Source organism: Takifugu flavidus, chromosome 8 (genome assembly GCF_003711565.1).
Source record: "Takifugu flavidus isolate HTHZ2018 chromosome 8, ASM371156v2, whole genome shotgun sequence".
NCBI lineage: Eukaryota > Metazoa > Chordata > Actinopteri > Tetraodontiformes > Tetraodontidae > Takifugu > Takifugu flavidus.
In genome coordinates this window covers 9,541,561-9,559,391 of record NC_079527.1, presented here as the reverse complement: position 1 = coordinate 9,559,391, position 17,831 = coordinate 9,541,561, and the positions used below count along the sequence as shown (strand labels likewise).

General features: G+C 43.0%; 2 protein-coding genes across 3 annotated transcripts; one reads left to right on the top strand and one right to left on the bottom strand.

Annotated features, from left to right (window-relative positions):
• Positions 1 to 3,207: 3,207 nt before the first annotated feature.
• Positions 3,208 to 6,203, top strand: slc25a55b (solute carrier family 25 member 55b). Of its 2 annotated transcripts, XM_057041919.1 has the most exons (10): positions 3,208 to 3,365; positions 4,044 to 4,135; positions 4,231 to 4,356; positions 4,597 to 4,652; positions 4,839 to 4,929; positions 5,010 to 5,128; positions 5,209 to 5,404; positions 5,492 to 5,649; positions 5,768 to 5,843; positions 5,924 to 6,203. In XM_057041919.1, the coding sequence occupies exons 2-10, from the start codon at positions 4,113 to 4,115 to the stop codon at positions 6,081 to 6,083; spliced, it is 1,005 nt and encodes a 334-aa protein (XP_056897899.1). In that variant the 5' UTR covers positions 3,208 to 3,365; positions 4,044 to 4,112; the 3' UTR covers positions 6,084 to 6,203. The 2 variants fall into 2 exon arrangements, with proteins under 2 accessions (XP_056897899.1, XP_056897898.1); XM_057041918.1 differs by lacking the exon at positions 3,208 to 3,365 and having other exon boundaries at positions 5,013 to 5,128.
• A 1,322-nt stretch (positions 6,204 to 7,525) lies between these two features.
• On the bottom strand, positions 7,526 to 17,210 carry tspan2b (tetraspanin 2b). The gene is made up of 8 exons (XM_057041944.1): positions 17,003 to 17,210; positions 11,631 to 11,733; positions 9,914 to 10,011; positions 9,751 to 9,825; positions 9,586 to 9,669; positions 9,450 to 9,503; positions 9,263 to 9,346; positions 7,526 to 9,171 (listed from the first exon to the last, which is right to left on the bottom strand). Exons 1-8 carry the CDS (start codon positions 17,069 to 17,071, stop codon positions 9,106 to 9,108), a joined length of 633 nt encoding a protein of 210 aa, XP_056897924.1. The 5' UTR covers positions 17,072 to 17,210; the 3' UTR covers positions 7,526 to 9,105.
• Between the last annotated feature and the right edge of the window lie 621 nt (positions 17,211 to 17,831).

The window sequence follows — 17,831 nt, the reverse complement described above, 5'->3', positions numbered from 1 at the left end:
TGACAAAGGAGGTAAGGCCTCGGCTGGAAGCAAAGGGCAGGGGTAGGGGCTTAACCTTAATATTCTAAATTAGGCAGTATTTAATGGTGACAACTGGTGGGTTGGGCACACAAATTCTGTTTAATGGGTTAATAATTATCAAGTGTTGAACTTTAAACACTTATTGAAAAATGTAATTTGGTTTGAACTTTCCCCAGACGCTCCCTGACAAACACAGGCGAAGGAAATGCATGGAAGCGTTGTAATAAAAATAAACCTACGTGGCAGTCCTCGCACTCGGAGGATACAGCGAACAGAAGGTGTGAGAAAGTGAGCCGCACATGTTAGCGGTGCAACCTCTTCCACAACTGGGTTGATTATTTTAAGCTCCGCAAGATTGATTCCGCTGGCCCTGTGGGGGCATGTGTGAGTGAACGGGAAGGTGCAAGTGAAATTCAAAAAAAAAAAAAAAAAGGGACCGGAAACCAAAGTTGGGACAGGAGAGCTCTCAGATCAGGGAGGGGAAGGGATGCTGGAGTCTCCTGATTCCTCAGGTTATTAAAAAAGAGCGACATGTCAAGGGCACCACTGATGATGTGGGCCAAACCGTCTCTCCTGTGGGGCGCCAGGGTTATTCAAAACAAGTACGCCCAAAAGTTAACGCTCAAGACAATTGACATTCGACCTTGGGATTAAAATTAATCAATGCTTGATGGCTCTGTGCCTCAATCCTAATGTGCATGTTCACCTTCTTTCCGTCTTTATTGAAACGTGAAGAGGACTTTGCCCAAACCAAGGAAGCCACTCACTGACGCCTACACAGCTGTGGTGCTTCAGTACACCGAGAGGCAAATCTTGTACTCTTTTGCTTGCTTCATTGTTTTCTATCCTGAATATCAACTATTACAGACTCTGTAAACTCACAGCTGAAAAACGATCAGCGTGTTGCAGCATTCATTGTACCCATAGTACATGGCAATTACATTTTTATGGACAGAAAATAAAAAAGGAAAAACAGAATGTTTCCTCTGCGGCGTTTTCATAAAAAAGCCAGTACACAACATTTTGTAGGCAATTTGCATTTCTGTGACATAGGACCATTTTCATTATACAGCTGCCACATCTGGCTTTAACAGTGCGGAGTTAATCAACGATGTTGTTGGGGGCTATGCATATGAAGTAGACTTTGGAGCCCATTATTCTTTTTACAGCATCCAGGCAACAAACAAGAGTCGTTTCTGAGGGGTAATGTTTGTCTGCCATCTATTGGACAAACTGGAATAAAGCATTCAAGACTTCGTATTGTGCAGTTCCAGCAGAAGGCTCCAGGGGGCGGATGTGATGCACACTGACTACTCTCCACTTTAATTTAAGCCAGCTAATACTCCTATACATGCGTTACCAATAGCTGATAGATTCTTCAAGATTATTATATTTTCACAGTCATTTTAGTTTGTTTCTCACATATTTAAAACAATGTATCCTTATGTGTTGTTGAATGCGGAAGGGATGTGATATAGTGTCAGTCAACGCAGAGTTTTATTTAATTTGAGACTATAGATTGCACAGAGAAGATAAATACAGAGCTGGAGGTTATAAAAAGGGAGGAGAGATGCTGCTATTTAGCAGTAAAAAAAATAAAAACGATATTTTCAAGAAAGCATGCTACATTTTCAAAATTGTGAATAAACCCTTTCATCAAACCTATAGGAGATTTTGAATGGGGTTAGGGATTTAAAATAAATAACAAAGAAATATTTCTGAAGCAACACCGCTCCTTCCCAGCATGCATCATGGCATGGACCGCGCGTCTTTTCCTAGATAGTAAAAACGAACAATTCGAAAATAGATTTATTTCACAAGTTTCACTCATAGTGCTCTCAGTGACAGGTGAAAATGTCGTTTAAGCACGATTACTTGTATTGTTACACCACAATAGAAACAGCTTGCCTGGAACGGACTCTATATTAAAACGTCGGGTACAGTCTCACTTCCGTGAGTGGAAGCTCATTGTAGAGATCACGTGCTGAGTGTTCATCACTCTACCAATCATCTCGGGGAAGGTCTGAGACAAGAGCCAATAGTTGTCCTTGCAGGACATCACCTGATTCGGGTGAGCGAGTGAACAGAAAATATGGGTCAACTCGTGCAGTTCTAACAGGAGAAGTCGGTGGGGGCAGTTTCTCAGCCCCGCCGGCGGATGTGACGCACGCTGACTTGGAATCGCTCGCGGCTGGCAAATGAGTGCGATGTGTGAGGTGGAGCACTGCTCTAGAACCCAATTCAGACTACTCTCCACTCACTTTTTCAGTTCACTATTAATTTTTTAAAACTGTCAATCAACTTTCCTCATTGTACTGAAGCGGAAATTGTCCCACGAATTAGTAACCTGGACTGGACACACAACACAGACGCCCTGGTCAAGAAGGGCAACAGCAGACTGTTCCTGCTCAGGAGGCTGAGGTCTTTTGGAGTGCAGGGACCCCTCCTGAGGACTTTCTATGACTCTGTGGTGGGATCAGCCATCTTCTACGGGATAGTCTGCTGGTCCAGTAGCATCACGGACAGGGACAGGAAGAGGATGGACAGACTGGTAAGGAGGGCCAGCTCTGTCCTGGGATGTCCCCTGGACTCAGTGGAGGTGGTGGGAAATGGAAGGATGATGGCTAAGCTGTCATCCATGTTGAACAACACGTCCCACCCCCTACAGGACACCCTGGCAGCACTGGGCAGCTCCTTCAGTGAGCGGCTGCTCCACCCTCGCTGTGTGAAGAAGAGGTATCGTAGATCTTTTCTGCCGGCTGCTGTCAGACTGCACAATAAACAGAACACCCGCTAACACAATCTGAATATTATATATTCTGATATGTATATTGTATTCACCCTCTGTACTATGTACAGGTACACAGAGGCCGAGTATCCATTTATCTGGATTATTGTAAATATACATCCTCTTTGTATATTCCATTTGATTTCTATTTGATTTTATCTTATTTTTCTCTGAGTGCTCTTGTTGCTGTTGTTGCACTGTAAATTTCCCCGTGTGGGACAATAAAGGATCTGAATCTGAATCTGAATCTACCTTTGTCCTCATGGTAAGAATACTTGCAGATTGCAGTTAGAGGTATAATCTCCATAAAAGCAGGCAAATAGATTCGACTCCATTAACAAGATCGAATTTAATGAAACAATAGTGCTCGCATGTTGCATCATGCAACCTGAGCCGTTGACAAGCTCTTTGATTGGTCCATCTGCACCCTGCTCAGTGGGTGTGCAGCATTTTGAGCGGTGCACGCTGTCATGCGCTTCCGTGTGCTGCAGAGGCGCGGGAGGAGGGTGGCAAGTGAAAACTTATTTCTTACAGAAGTCCTTTAACTCATTTCAAGGTAATTCTTTTTAAGATTTCGAAAATACATGCATTGTATAACATTCAACTGTTGGACGTTTGAGGATTCTGTTATCATAAAACGTGCAGGACAGTAAAATATCTGCCGATAGTGAAGACGTAGGATATATGATGAAATATTGTGTTTTTTGGCAATTTTTATTACTCACGTACTATCATCTGCCTTTTTTGTGCTGGAAGTCAGTAATTGTTAAGATCTGATTCTACATTTTCATATAAAACATACCAACAAAAACTCAGGGTAAATCAGGGTAAATAACATCCATTAAAAAAAGAGAGATACTACTACTACTACTACTACTACTACTACTACTACTACTACTCATACTACTACTACTACTCATACTACTACTACTACTAAAAATAATAATAACGTCATTTTTAGAACAGTAAATCCTCAGTTAAGTCATTTATTTTAGCGATTGCACTTCCAAATTCTTCGGAATTATGCAGCTATTTGATGTGGTATTATATTTTAGCCTTGGATTTAACGCCCTCATAGTGGGCAGATTGACACTGGCCACTGTTGCTGGATTCTGGTTCCAGTTCTTGGCTGGTGCTACAGTGAGTGGGTGGAGTGTAGTGTTGCTCTTTCCCTGCAGGGTTTGACTTGCCTCTATATATATAACCTTAGGCTTCTCTGTGTCTTGTCTCTAAGGGACTTTCAGCCGACCCTTCCTCTGTGGCCACCGTCTTTGTGCTTTTACTATCTCCTCAACTGAGAACGATGGCCCCGCAGCAACAGATTAGGTACCAACCTGCTTGATACGGTGTTGCTTTAATTTAGTGTTAGCAGGTGCCCGAACATGCTCCACTAATGCCTTTGTGTGTTGTAACTTGAACAGCCTGCCTGCCAAACTGATCAATGGAGGTGTGGCAGGCATGGTAGGAGTCACCTGTGTGTTCCCAATTGACCTGGCAAAGACGCGCCTCCAGAACCAGCGTAGTGGGCAGCAACTCTACAAGAACATGTAAGAACAAATGAAGGCTAAGTCGTCCTTTTCATCATCATCTTTGACACTGGAGAACCTGAGCGATTGCGGATGTCCAAAATATGTCTTAGTCTTCACAATGACCCAGTGATGTACAGTACAAGTGTCAAGCTGTGACAGTGGTGTAATCAAATCTAGCTGTAATGACCTAAACTCCTCTTTCATATTTGTCATTTTATTTTGTTTATAGCATTTTTTGACATCGGTATTGTCTTTCAGGATGGACTGCCTCATAAAGACAGTTAGAACTGAAGGCTACTTTGGCATGTATAGAGGTAAGATTGAATCCACACCCATAGTGACCTACTACAGTGGTTATCAGCTCACCATGTGACCTGACATTAAGTTGACTAAAGTTCTGTAGAACCTCAGTTTTCTTACAAATAATTGGATCAGTCGGCCATTACAATCTCAAGTTCTTACACAGACCTTGATGTTGGTCATTATCAATGTTTGTGCAGGCGCAGCGGTGAATCTTACCCTGGTCACTCCTGAAAAGGCCATCAAACTCGCCGCTAATGACTTTTTCCGCCATCAGTTGAGCAGAGACGGGTGAGCGTTATTGTTTGGGGTGCACCACACCCTTATGCAGTGACACTGTGGGGTTTTAATCCCTGCCTCCGTGTCACCAGCAGTAGGCTGACGGTCTTCAGGGAGATGCTGGCCGGTTGCTGTGCAGGAATGTGCCAGGTCATCATCACCACACCCATGGAGATGCTCAAGATCCAGCTGCAGGATGCTGGCAGACTTGGTACTTAGAAAAATGATTTTAACACAAGTTGGGGATGGTTTTTGGCACTGGAATAACAATATGTTCTCTTTGGTAACTAGCTGCTCAGCAGAGAGTGCTGCCCAGCGTTGTAACCACGCTGAAGATGGGCGGAACCAGCACCGTTCTCAGTCGTTCATACAACACCAGCCCGCTGTCTAAAGCCATGCGAGTGTCTGCTACACAGATCACCAGGGAGCTGCTGAGGACAAAGGGAGTCAGAGCTCTGTACCGTGGGCTCGGAGCCACGTTGATGAGGTCAGACAAGATCCTGTTCTTGTTTTGGATCCACTCTTCGTCGTCGACAGTCTTCTGACATGGCGAGCATGGTTGTTTACTTTTCAGAGACATCCCATTTTCCGTTGTGTACTTCCCTCTGTTTGCACATCTTCACAAGCTCGGTCAGCGTTCGCCTGAGGACCCAACGGTGCCATTTTATTGGTCGTTCATGTCTGGATGCTTGGCTGGATGTGTGGCAGCTGTAGCTGTGAGTCCTTGTGATGGTGAGCCCCCTTTTTTGCCCTGCTGTATGTGCGTCTTTTGGAGTTGCGGTGTTTTAACTGATAACCTTAAGATTCTTAGTGCGTTTCACAACCTCACTATGTCTATGTGTCTTGTCAGTGGTAAAAACAAGGCTGCAGTCACTCAAGAAAGGAGCTAATGAGGAAACCTACAATGGAGTGGTGGACTGTGTCAGGTAAAGTACTCTTGTTTTTTTTGTTTTTTTAATCCAATGTGTTTTTACTTTGTTAAAGCTGTGTTTTCCCCCCACTGCAGGAAGATATTGAAAAAAGAGGGTCCTGGAGCATTTCTCAAAGGGGCCGGTTGCCGTGCCCTGGTCATTGCCCCACTCTTCGGTATTGCCCAGGTTGTGTACTTTGTAGGAGTTGGAGAATTCCTACTAGGTTACACTCCATACAACATCTACTCTGCATAAAAAAAGCCACATCCCAATATTTCTGTCACCACCTCACATTTTGAGCTACTGTCATGGGCCCAGCTCTGTGTACCATCTTGAATTTTCAGAGACCTTCAGTAAAATGCTTAAAAAAGCAAACATGCCATTTCATTTCAAAGCTGCTCTTTTGAAGTCTGTTTCTTTGAGGGAAACGTGCTGGTCTGTGCGGCCGTTCCCCCATTTTCACTGATTTCAAACGCATCTATGAATGTTTCCAGCATTTATAGATGCTCCTTTTGTTACCTAAACCAGTGCATCCCAGAAGTGCAACTGCTGGTAAATGTGTACCAGGCAGCATGAGAAAAGTAATCACAAGAGCATAATGCTGAAACTGTTACTTGAAAATAGTTTAATCCTGTTTTAAAGGATTACATTTGAAACGTAACCATGGATACTAATGTCTATATTGTATATAAGCGATTTGTTAATATGACTTGTTAACAAAGCTCCTAAAGTGTCTGTCATCATTTTCCTTGGAAAAAGACATGATTTTGAAGTTTAAGATTTTGACGTTGTTCCCTTTCGTATCGCGACCTCATAGCTGGTGTGTTGATCACAGCAGCTCGGCGATGATGTAGGTGCGGTTTGAGTATTTGCGTGCTTCGTTCTCGTTCTTTGCAATTGTAGTGGCCCACAGACTGCGTTCACAAGTCCCCAGAATGAGCCAGATAAATTCAAAAATTTCAACTTAGGTTCCGGGCTCATTTGGAGGAAAAGGAAATTGCTAAATAAATATGTATCATGGCAGTGTTTTCTGTTATGTTTCACTGTCAACTCTTAAACAAGAGTAAACAAAGGCAAAACAGGCTGTAGGAATATGACCCCGTATGACACAGACGTGTTTGTGGCTTTGAAAGTGCCCATGCTGCAGTGTGGAGGTAACTTCACACCGGCCAGCTTCGGCTTGGTCGCGGGAATAACTCTCTCCTCAGCCGAATATCCAGCTGTCCTTCACGCTCAAGTGCTGAAAGATGAAACTCACGCAACCAAAGCCAGAGACCTATTTAATCGGTCAGGATATCAAATACAATGGAATGAAAACAGCCACTGGCTTTCAGCTAAATCCCACTAAGTTTATACGCCACTAAATTCGCACTTCCACAACTTATAATATCAGAACGTAGACACGACACAACAGCAGGAACTTTAAAAGCTTTAATAAACTTCAAACATCTACAGTATCTTCCTGAGAAGCCTGGAGTGGGATTAAAATAAATTAACACACAATCAACTACAACCGACTCGACTGTGCACAGCATCTCTTTACCTACATGCACGTTTCCAGAGTTTGTCTAACAAACAGAAGTGAGGGACACAGCAACAACCTTGTAAAACGAGCTGCACTGGTGCTTCAGAACATTGTCTCCTCCTGCTCTGCTGACACGGGCTTGTTTTGAATAGTTCAAGAACTTAAATGCAAATTTCAATGTGATCAGAGGGATTATTTATTTATGCCAGTTTGGTTCTCTCAGCAAGGATGACAGTTAAGTGCAACATTTTAAAACACATCAGAACAATCAGGGCTCAACAGGCTGCAACAAGGGTGCAAATAAGACAATTAACTTGCAGTCCAACTACATTTACACCTTTTCAAAGATGATCTTTTCTCTATGGTCTCTCACTGTAAAACAAAAAAGGCACGTTAAAAGCTGTCATGACTACAACATACAACTAATGCAATTCTCTGTCTACACACAGCATATTAAACAGTAACACTTCAGCCACAAATAATATACAGCTAAAAGAAAACACACATATTTACATACCCGAGCAATGACAGATCGATTAAATAATGAGCGATGGCCTGATTTAACCTGGTTCTTGGTGTTCTTTTCAACTCTTTGATCAGCTAAATTTAAAAAAAACAATTTGGGTTTGATTCATTTTAAGGCACAGAAGAAGAAAAAGGATGAAGAACTAAGAATTCAAGACATGATGAAATAATTGAATATTACTATGCCAAAGTTGGTTCTCTAAATATGACATAAGTTATCCAAATATGACATACTCAGCTTGTCAACATGCTAAACTGAGCACACAGTCAACAGACTGTGTAAACGCATATACATTACATTTTATGTATGCCACATGTTCATTATGGAACTTTACAACAAGGGGGTGAAATCAAATGGTTTTGCCATGCAGCTTTGAGCAATCAGCTTTATATGTACCGTAGCAGTATTTCTGTAATTTCAAGTACCAGCTATAAAGAAAAAAGATGCACTTTTTCTTCAGATGTTTATCAGAAAATGTGAAACAGACACGGTGGTTGAATAGAAAATCCATCTTTTGAGTGAACAAGACTGAGCTTGGTAGCTGTTTTTCAGCCTGGAACAGCTTTTGCTGGAGTTTTTGTGTCCACTGCACAGGCATCACAGTTTCATCAACCCTATGTTGGGACCATAAAATGAGGTACACTTCCAGGAAGTTGGAAAATGATTTTAGGATGAATGCAAGTTTTTTGAGAGAGCCTCAGCTGACTGTAGCATTGTTTAAAAAGTTGAGTGAAGAAGCACTGTGGATGTCCTCCAGTAACCTCCTCGCTTGATGCTATTTTTAACTAACAGAATTGTGTGTGTGTGTGTGTGTGTGTGTTTGTGTGTGCAGATATAAAAAATAAAAAACTCAACCTATTTGTCCTCACCATGCTCCCCCTGGCAGGCTGAAGTTTCCCACAGCCGGAGGGTCAATATCGAGGCTGTGTGAAAAGACGCTGACACTACTCAGACGGTGTGTGGGTTAAAATTCGTAGAGGTGTCCAAATAGCCATAAAAAAAAATCATATATATGTGGAAGATTGTCACATTGGTGCCAGAAATCAAACTGTCTCCCTTGGATGGTATAAGTCATAACAGAATGTTGTGAAGAAAGAAAAAATTCTGACGAATGGAAATTCAGGCAGGATGAGCTGGTTACAGGGAGGAACTTTCTGATTATGGTCACTTTCCTGGTCCCTGGGTGGAAGATGGCGAGATATATGATCTGACGTCATGGCTCCAGCTTAGATGACCTCTCTGCTGTTGCGGATGGCACAACAGAGCACCATGCTGAAGATCATCCCGATGATCTGCAGAGAGGAGAGCTCACCCTCAGGCAACAGCAGACGTTTGTCATCACCCCTTCCCCCCCAAAAAGTGTCTTTTCAGCATTTGACTCACCATGACGCCAGCGATGCCGATGCCCACATACCCGATGATGTAAAGTTTGTGATTAAAGAAGTTCTTGATCTCTGATTCACAGTCCTACAGTCCAAGTTAATGAGCCATGCAGTCAGAGATGGATATAAGACCATTTGCTAAATAAAGGACAATCTGAGGTACGAATAGTTTAACATGCCAAACCTACCTTGGTGGCTGTGGCATCAGTACAGGGATTTGAGGTGGTTCCACAGCAGTTCAACTATTAGTGTGGTACAGGGGGAAACATGATTTTTATTTTTATTTTTTTCTCAATTGAGTGTTGTTGCAATAAAAGAACTTACTATTTTCTGGTATGACATAATCAGCGTGCTGTTATTGTTTTTGTCATAGGTCGATGAGTAGAAGTTCTGAACGTCTTCTATAATCTGTAAGAAGGTTGGATGTCATGTCACCGAGGTTCATCAAACTAAAAAAACACAGCTGTAACGATGAGGTAATAAATTTACCTTCTCTTTGTTCAAGAATCCAAACACCCCAGCTGCCACCTCAGCGCCAAAAATGATCAGCAGACATGCAAAAAACTGCAGATATGGGAATACAAAATAACACAGATGATGTGAAAATGTAATCTTAGAATATTGAAAAAAACCTCTGTTTATGTACACTCACTGATCCCAGCAGGCACTGAGACTCTCGAACGGCTCCACAGCAGCCGAAGAACCCGACCAGCATGACCAGACTGCCAGCTCCTATCAGAATATACACCCCTGGAGGAGAAATGACACAAGAATATCATCATTACAGATATATGGGACAATCTATCTATCTATCTATCTATCTATCATCTATCTATCTATCTATCTATCTATCTATCTATCTATCTATCTATCATCTATCTATCTATCTATCTATCTATCTATCTATCTATCTATCTATCTATCTATCTATCTATCTATCTATCTATCTATCTATCTATCTATCTATCTAAGCTCAACTACTGGTTGAGGAACGTGCTAATTCAAAATCTACCTGTAGAGGGCAACATAGAGCCACATGTGTAAATGGGTAATGGGACTTTTAACATTTAACATTGTTTAATGTTGTTTTGATCTATTTCCTTTCATTTAAAAGAACAGTAACAGTGCCCATGTTTGAGATTCATTGTGAGAAACACGTTTTAGAGGGCTAATTCTATTCTGTCCCTTATTGTCTTGTTCTCCATTAGCTCAACATCAGCAAAGGTACAAGATGATGAGGTCCGCTGGGAGTAATTCGACAACAGGTTCATTCAGAGTGCTTGCACATCTGGGGACTGTTGCTAGGTGACAGACCCACAGAGGACAGGGTTATAGGGGACATATCAACCCCCAAGTGACATGGGCTCAGGTGGGGACAAGAGTTCATGCCATAAACTGCAATTTGATAATTGAGTTAGCAATGTTATTTATTTCCTGGTTGGGAAAATCTCACAAATCTGCCTCAGAAATATTTTAAATTTGGCGTTCAGCCTGGCTTTGCAATGTTGCCAAGCGACGCTGCAGATGCACAGACGTGTAGACTTGTTCCATGGCTTATGGCAGAACTCTGTTCGTGCTCACATGAACTTAAAAGGAGGGAAGAAAGATGTTTATGTGTGGGGTTGACACCACAGGAGCGACGCATAGCAACTGGAGAGCACTCTCAGCCCCGTCTCTGTTAATAACACTCTTAATGTCAGAGCCATGTGCAGGAGAAAAGCTGACAGAAGCCAGCCATTACTGGAGAGAAAACACACACACACACACACACACACACACACACACACACACACACACAACACACACACACACACACACACACACACACACACACGCACACCCACACACCCACACACACTTGTTGAACAGCACATATAAGCCAATGTACATATTTGCAAAGTGTTGTTTCAAACTGTTTCCAAAAGTACCAATCAGGAGGAGAGTAGTTTAGTCTGGAAAGGGCAAAAAATAACCCACATTGTGTAACACTGTTTACTCTGGTTTGAAAGTAGGCGTTTTGTTCTAAACTCCACTGTCATTTTGTTCACTAACTCTGTTAGTCAATCTTATTGTGTAGTCATGATTGACCTCTTCCAAGTGCCACCTTAATGGTTTCTACTGTCTGTCCCCTCCTCCGAACTCTCTTTCCACAAACACACAGAGTGACTGAAAGGCAGTTAAGCAGGGTTGAGGTTTCCCTTCATGCATTTATGCTGTGCTGATGTAATTTCCTGTTATTCACACTCATATCTCTGGAGTGTTCAGGACGCCAACTTCCCGGCGGACTTTTTGAGTTTTTATCCGCATTTTCGGTCAACAAATGCAGTGTTGCATCTCTGAGCAGCAGCACACGTGCGTGTGGTACTCACCGATGAAAAATGTGTCTGGGGCTTTTTCACCGTTGAGCAGAGTCACAGTCTCAGGGTCGAAGCGCAGCCAAAGCCCCACCGCCAGAACAAAAGATCCCATCAGCTGCAGGACAGAAAGCAGACCTTTAATAAATATCTGCTGCATGTGGGAACCTTTTTGAACGAACATTAAAAGTGGAAAAAATCTAGATAAAAAGCAGTTAATTATTATGATTCCTACAATTTATATGGTCTTGGGCCTTCAGACGGGTTGTTCCTGTCTTTCCCTCAATGTGACTTTCCACATAAATAAGGAACATGGTGCGGTGGAGTTTCCACTCTGACCCTCCACCCTTTGCACTTATTCAACCAAATTTCAGGGTTTGTATGATAAAATGGAAATGTAGCGTCAAGTGTGAAATGAACTGGTCAAAATGAACCATCTTTATTATTTCCCAGCAGTCATCATGAATATCTGCCTTCATTGTAACTGATTCATCCAAAGGTAGGAACAAGTCCAGCACTTTCAGCCTTAACTGACAACCTTCTGTGTCTTCATAAATGTGCTAATACCGGATGTGGCTCATCTCCTGCCTGTCATAAATCATCGGAAAGCACGCTTTCTGCAGCGCTCCTTCTTTGGGGCCCTTTTTCTCTCTAAGTGGACAGAAGACATAAAAGTTCCCCACTGAGTGCCCCGATGCTTTCAAGGACAGAGCCTGTGGCTGGTGCTAATCTGACGGATCAATACTGAGAGGTTTTAATGATCACTTCGCCCATTCCCCCAAGTGGATAATCCCGGCTGAAAAACCCTGTGAGCCAAGCTTTAAAACACCAGCGTCTGTGTGTGTACACCGAAATGAAATGATTTGTAGAAAAGGAAAGCATTTTGGAGTGCTTGTCATGTGGGATCTGTCCCAGATCCCTGAATAGTGGTTGATCTTTGGCTGATACAAACATTTCTACACTATATAAGAGAGTTTATTCAAAGCTGGCACCTTTCAATGGGCAAAATTGTTTCTCATAGGTCACGATTTTACTTTTCATCTTTTTACTTTTAGTTTCTGTCATTTCAGGTCTTATTTTACCTTTTTCTTCACCCTTTCCTTAAATTCTAAGTTGCAAACAGGTACATTTAGTGCATCATATGCATTTACTGGGTACAGTTTTATACAGTAAGCATGTAGATTTTTGTATTCAAGGTTCTGGTCACTTCTAGACTGGTTCCCAAATACCACTGGTGCTCCAGGAAGTACAGATTGTACAGTCTTAACTGAAGCACACAGCTGAAATGTCAGGGATTGGAACTGAACAGGTGTTGGGAAATCTGTTTCATCCCAAACAGTGGATTTAGTGTCATGTGTGGGGATGCACTGGACACCAGGCTGAGGATTAATTGCTGCAGAGAGGGGCTTTAGGTGAACATGAATATTTGTCTATATAGAGTGGAACTACAGTCCTATAAAACACACATTGCAATTCTATTTCTCTATTTCTCCCCACTTTAATACTTATTTCAGGGCCTTTACGCAGCAGGCCGATGGATGGGTTTCTGAATGGATCTGAGGGTTAATAGATGTTAAAGTGGTTCCTTCTGCCTAAGACCGTGTTGCTTAATTTTATATCTCATCGATGAGATGTCTGAAACTGAGATCTAAGAGACCAATTCATTACCAGGATTCACTAATCCATACTCAGCCAATCCAAAGCCTCTGCTTGGTTTGGACAGTGTGTAAATCCTTTGGTGGTCATTGCCTCTTGGTTCATTCTTGGTCAACCTAGGCAACAGGGGACAGCACAGTAGGTGGTCCCTGCTGAGGTTAGTTGCCTGACGTGTTGATGTTGCACGCCAGCTGCATTGGAGTCAACCTGTGGAAATTCTGACTGAAACCAAAGTCTATCTTATGCTTCTAAATAAATGCACAGGGTCTACACTGGCTGGCTACCCACACACAGGCTTTGTGGATTTATAATGAATACGCATTTTGATGTGATTATAAATGAACCAGCATGTATTTCAACTCTCTCCATGCATCTACAGAATGATTAGTGATCCAGTTTGGCGTTTGTCTTCATCCCTCCTAATGCACCAATTGAGTAAAGCTAATTAGAGCGTGCATCCTCACTCATTAGTGGAAGAATAAGAATCCTTCATTAGGATTTATTGGATGTATTGTTATACCCAAGATACAGGCAGTATAAATATATGTATGATAATTATACACATGCAGCCCTTAAGATAGAGGTGTGAGTGAGTTACTCATAGCATTTTTGGGAGGTTTGGTACGTTGCACAAAGGCACCTCAAAAGTGCTCTGAAACTGTCCCAACACCTGCAAGTGCAGTATACCAACACCCAACCCCCCCACACACCCACACCCACTTCTTGTAAACACCGCCTCCCTGCTTGAACCTCCCACAACTAGTTAGAGTGCCGTCATCACCCAGTCGGACACCAGACACCCCCCCCCTCCCTTTTCCCCAGTGTCTCTGCCTCCCACCCCTGCCTGAGACTTATTACCATGCATGCACACACCCCCTGCAGACCTCCACCTCATCCTCCCCGAAACCTCACCCAAAGGACAAAGACCCACTGTCTCCCTGTTTTGCTAAACAAAAGGAGGGAACACAGGCGCAATGAAAAATAGAATGAGAGAAAAAGTGAAGTTGAACACAAGCGAGGGGAGTTGTTAGGGGACCAATTTGTTGTCTTAGGACTAAGAGTGGGCTCAGGCCTCATTCTACTGCAAAGTTAGGTCTACTTTTTTAATGGTGTTGTTAAATGTGTTTTTTTGTAAAGGGAATTTCCATGAGAACCGAGACAGACTGTGGAATAACATTAAAAAAAACAAAAACAAACCCAAATTAAACAATGGCGCCTGACACATGTATGAAAAATGAAGGCAGTCCCACATCAAGAAAAGATGGGCAGGAGGAGAGTGCAAATGGAAGATAATTGTGGGTGGAGTAAATCCTTTTGTGCTCAGGCTGGGGGGTGGGAGGGAGGGCGTGTGTAATGGAATATATGCAAACATCTGTCCGTGTTTGTGGAATATTTTTACCAGCTACTTAATACAGATGTGGTGCGTGCGAAGCAGCAAAATATTTGTGAAAACCTTGTGACGTTCAGTTGGTAATAAAAGCTTCCACTCTTTATAGAAATAAACACACAAAGACTCTGCTTTTGTTTTGAAGAGAACGTCTCCTGCCTGTGGGAAAGATTCTCTGAGCTGCAGCTTGTCCTCCCATTACCAGCGAGCAATGTCTGCCAGGCAGGCTTAATTTTTGACTAAATAGGGCAGTCAGTGAACTCTGACACACAAACACACAAACACACACACACACCAGACAAGCTGCTAACGCATTATTGGAGTTGCATCGATGTGCTTTAAACAAAAGCTGGGCCTGGAGCCCACCAGAGTTTTGCTTAAACACAGAGTCAAACTCCCGTAAACTCAATCTCAGCTCCGGTGCTTCGTGCGTCACAGCCTGTCTGACTTTGCGCTCTCAGATGGGAGACATCTACTCTTCCTCCAATCTTTTTTCACTCTTCTCTTTATCTGCTGGTCCACCGATATGAGAGAAAAGAGAAAAATCAATTTATGGATGTTCCAAAGATTGCAGAACTCATGACCGCCAGGGTCTGGTAAGATGTTACTCTGGTCCTGCGTGACACGTAACACGGCTGTTCCAGCATTTTAGTCCTGATGCTGACACACATTTGGGGCTTTTGGTATCAGCTGATATGGACTATTGATCCAAAACCAGCCTGCTGAAGAAAGAGGGTCAGGGCAACCCTGTGACAATTAAAACAGCGCCTTCTTTTTCTCTTAGCTAACTGAAATAAAAGCACACCAAATGTGAGAAATAACCCTCTCCACTTAAATATCCCTAACCAATCAAGAACAACATGATCAGAACAACATCCGATCAGCTCTAATACCAGTAACCTCTGCTGGTTATAACAGAAAACTCATCTGTTTTTATCAGTACAGGACTTGTTACTAGTAACTATTGAATCTCCTAGCACACGTACGCAGGGTCAGCCAAACATGTCCCCAAAAAATGTCCTCACTTTGCAGGTGAAATGTATATTTTGGTCCCCATTTTGTTTGTGTACAAGAACACACACACATACACACGCATCAAAATATCCCGTGATCCTACAGTGAACTATTTCTTTCTTTATCCGGTCGAGTTAATACCAACTGTCCTTCTTTTGTGAGAGAACGCACACACACACACACACACACACACACACACACACACACACACACACACACACACACACACAAATATCCCCTCAATCTCCCAGTGACCCCTTTCTCTCCATCTTTCCTGACTTCACACATCCTCTTTCTCTGCTGGGGTGTCATCACCCTCATCTTCTCCGCTCTGTGACAGGGCTAATATGTCTTGTAAAACAGCCCCACCCATCCTGGATGCACGTAGATGCAGAGAGAAGTGTTGAGTGGTGGGACTGGAGCTCTGCTTATACCCAGGAGCAGCAGACTGAAGTTATGCCATTGTCCTGCTGTCACAATGGATCCATTCACACGCTCCATCTACTCCACACATGCTTGGAAAACCTCTTTCTCTTACAAACACACACACACCCACACATAGACTGCAACTGTGCCAGTGATGAGGGGGAACAGTGGTGCAAATATAAACATAAACAGACATAATATAATTCACAAGAGCTCAGAAGATGATCACACAACAATTAAACTTCTTCTAATAATCAGCCACACACACCAGCCTGACCATGCACCTGCTTCCTGCAGATTTACAGGCACTGACAAGACCTCTAGGATTTATGAAGACCCATGTAAAAAACGTGTGGAGGACAAACACACCCCCACCCACACGCCTACACACCCTTCACATCCACCTGTCAGAGTGACTAAAGTAGGCCTAAAGTGTTTCCCCTGTTTACCAAAATGATTTAAAAAACGACACCAAATTCTTCATCCTTTCTAGTGCTCACTGTGTTTTCCGTCTCGCCTCTCTCTGTTTCTGTCTTTTCATTCAGTCTTCCTTTTAAAAACACGCTGCCCGGGAAAAAGAAGGCGTTTTTTTCCCTCTGTGGAAAATCTGATTTGAGCCCAGTGAGCTAAACTACAAACCTCCGGCCGTTACCACTCCCGCGCCACGCACAGTTTAACGCACACCGGGCTCAAAAAGGAACGAAGGAGATAAAGACACGCCAAAGAGAGGATTAAACCACAAAACAAGGTTTGGATGTGCTAAATGAAACCCGCGTGCGTGTGAAACGGAGGTGAGATGAGATATGATGAGATAAGATGAGACGTATCCGCTCGTGCACTTGCTCCATCAACTTGCGCCTCACATCACATCTCCGCGCTGGATATCAGCAAAACGCGCACTCACCCAGAATATAAAGTTGAAGATGAAGAGGAGATATTTCACACACTTCATTCCTCCTTCCACTTTCCCCATTTTTGCAGGACTGGAGTGTTTTAGTCTTTATCCCAGCAGAGCCTCTGAGGGTTGTACGAGATCCAAGCGCTGTGCGACAATAACGGTGCAGCACTTGAGCATCTCTCTCTCTCTCTCTCTCTCTCTCTCTCTCTCTCTCCTCTCTCTCTCTCTCTCTCTCTCTCCTCTCTCTCTCTCTCGCGCTCTCTCTCTCTCGCTCTCTCTCTCTTTCGTACACTTGCACTGCAACGCACGCGCGTACCCACGCAAAACACCACAGATCCGCTTATAGGCCACTCTTTCCAGACCGCCCCTTGCAATAATACAGAGGCGGGAGGTGGGGGTTAGAGTGTGTGTGTGTGTGCGTGTGTGTGTGTGTGTGTGTGTGTGTGTGTGTGTGTGTGTGTGTGTGTGTGTGGCCGGGGGGTGGGGAGTGTAGGTTGGGCCCAGACTGTACGGCAAATGTTTGGCTCAAGCATGGTTGCCCCTGGCAACAAATGACTGATTTCCTTTAAGTGCCTCTAACATTGTTAAAAGCTCACAGCCCCCGGAGAGCCCTCGTTATTGTCTATTTCCCACGTATAATAATAATAATGATAATAATAATAATAATAATAATAATAATAATAATAATAAACAATTCGTAGTAGTATTATTTGTTATTTTTCCTTTTCTTCTTTTTCGCTGTAATCATTAGGACGGTTAGATTGAGGAGATATGAAAACTGCGGGGAAACGGCATATTTCTGTTTTGCATGAACGCCATGACAGGGTTTTCTCAA

Excerpts from the sequence above, each read along its gene's own strand:
- slc25a55b (XM_057041919.1), top strand. The coding sequence starts at position 4,113 with ATGGCCCCGCAGCAACAGATTAG. Across the intron at positions 5,129-5,208 it reads GCAGGATGCTGGCAGACTTG|CTGCTCAGCAGAGAGTGCTG; the intron begins GTACTTAGAAAA and ends TTTGGTAACTAG. Across the intron at positions 5,844-5,923 it reads GGAGTGGTGGACTGTGTCAG|GAAGATATTGAAAAAAGAGG; the intron begins GTAAAGTACTCT and ends CCCCCACTGCAG.
- tspan2b (XM_057041944.1), bottom strand. The coding sequence starts at position 17,071 with ATGGGGAAAGTGGAAGGAGGAATGAAGTGTGTGAAATATCTCCTCTTC. Across the intron at positions 9,670-9,750 it reads GATTCTTGAACAAAGAGAAG|ATTATAGAAGACGTTCAGAA; the intron begins GTAAATTTATTA and ends ACCTTCTTACAG. Across the intron at positions 9,347-9,449 it reads CTGATGCCACAGCCACCAAG|GACTGTGAATCAGAGATCAA; the intron begins GTAGGTTTGGCA and ends CTTGGACTGTAG.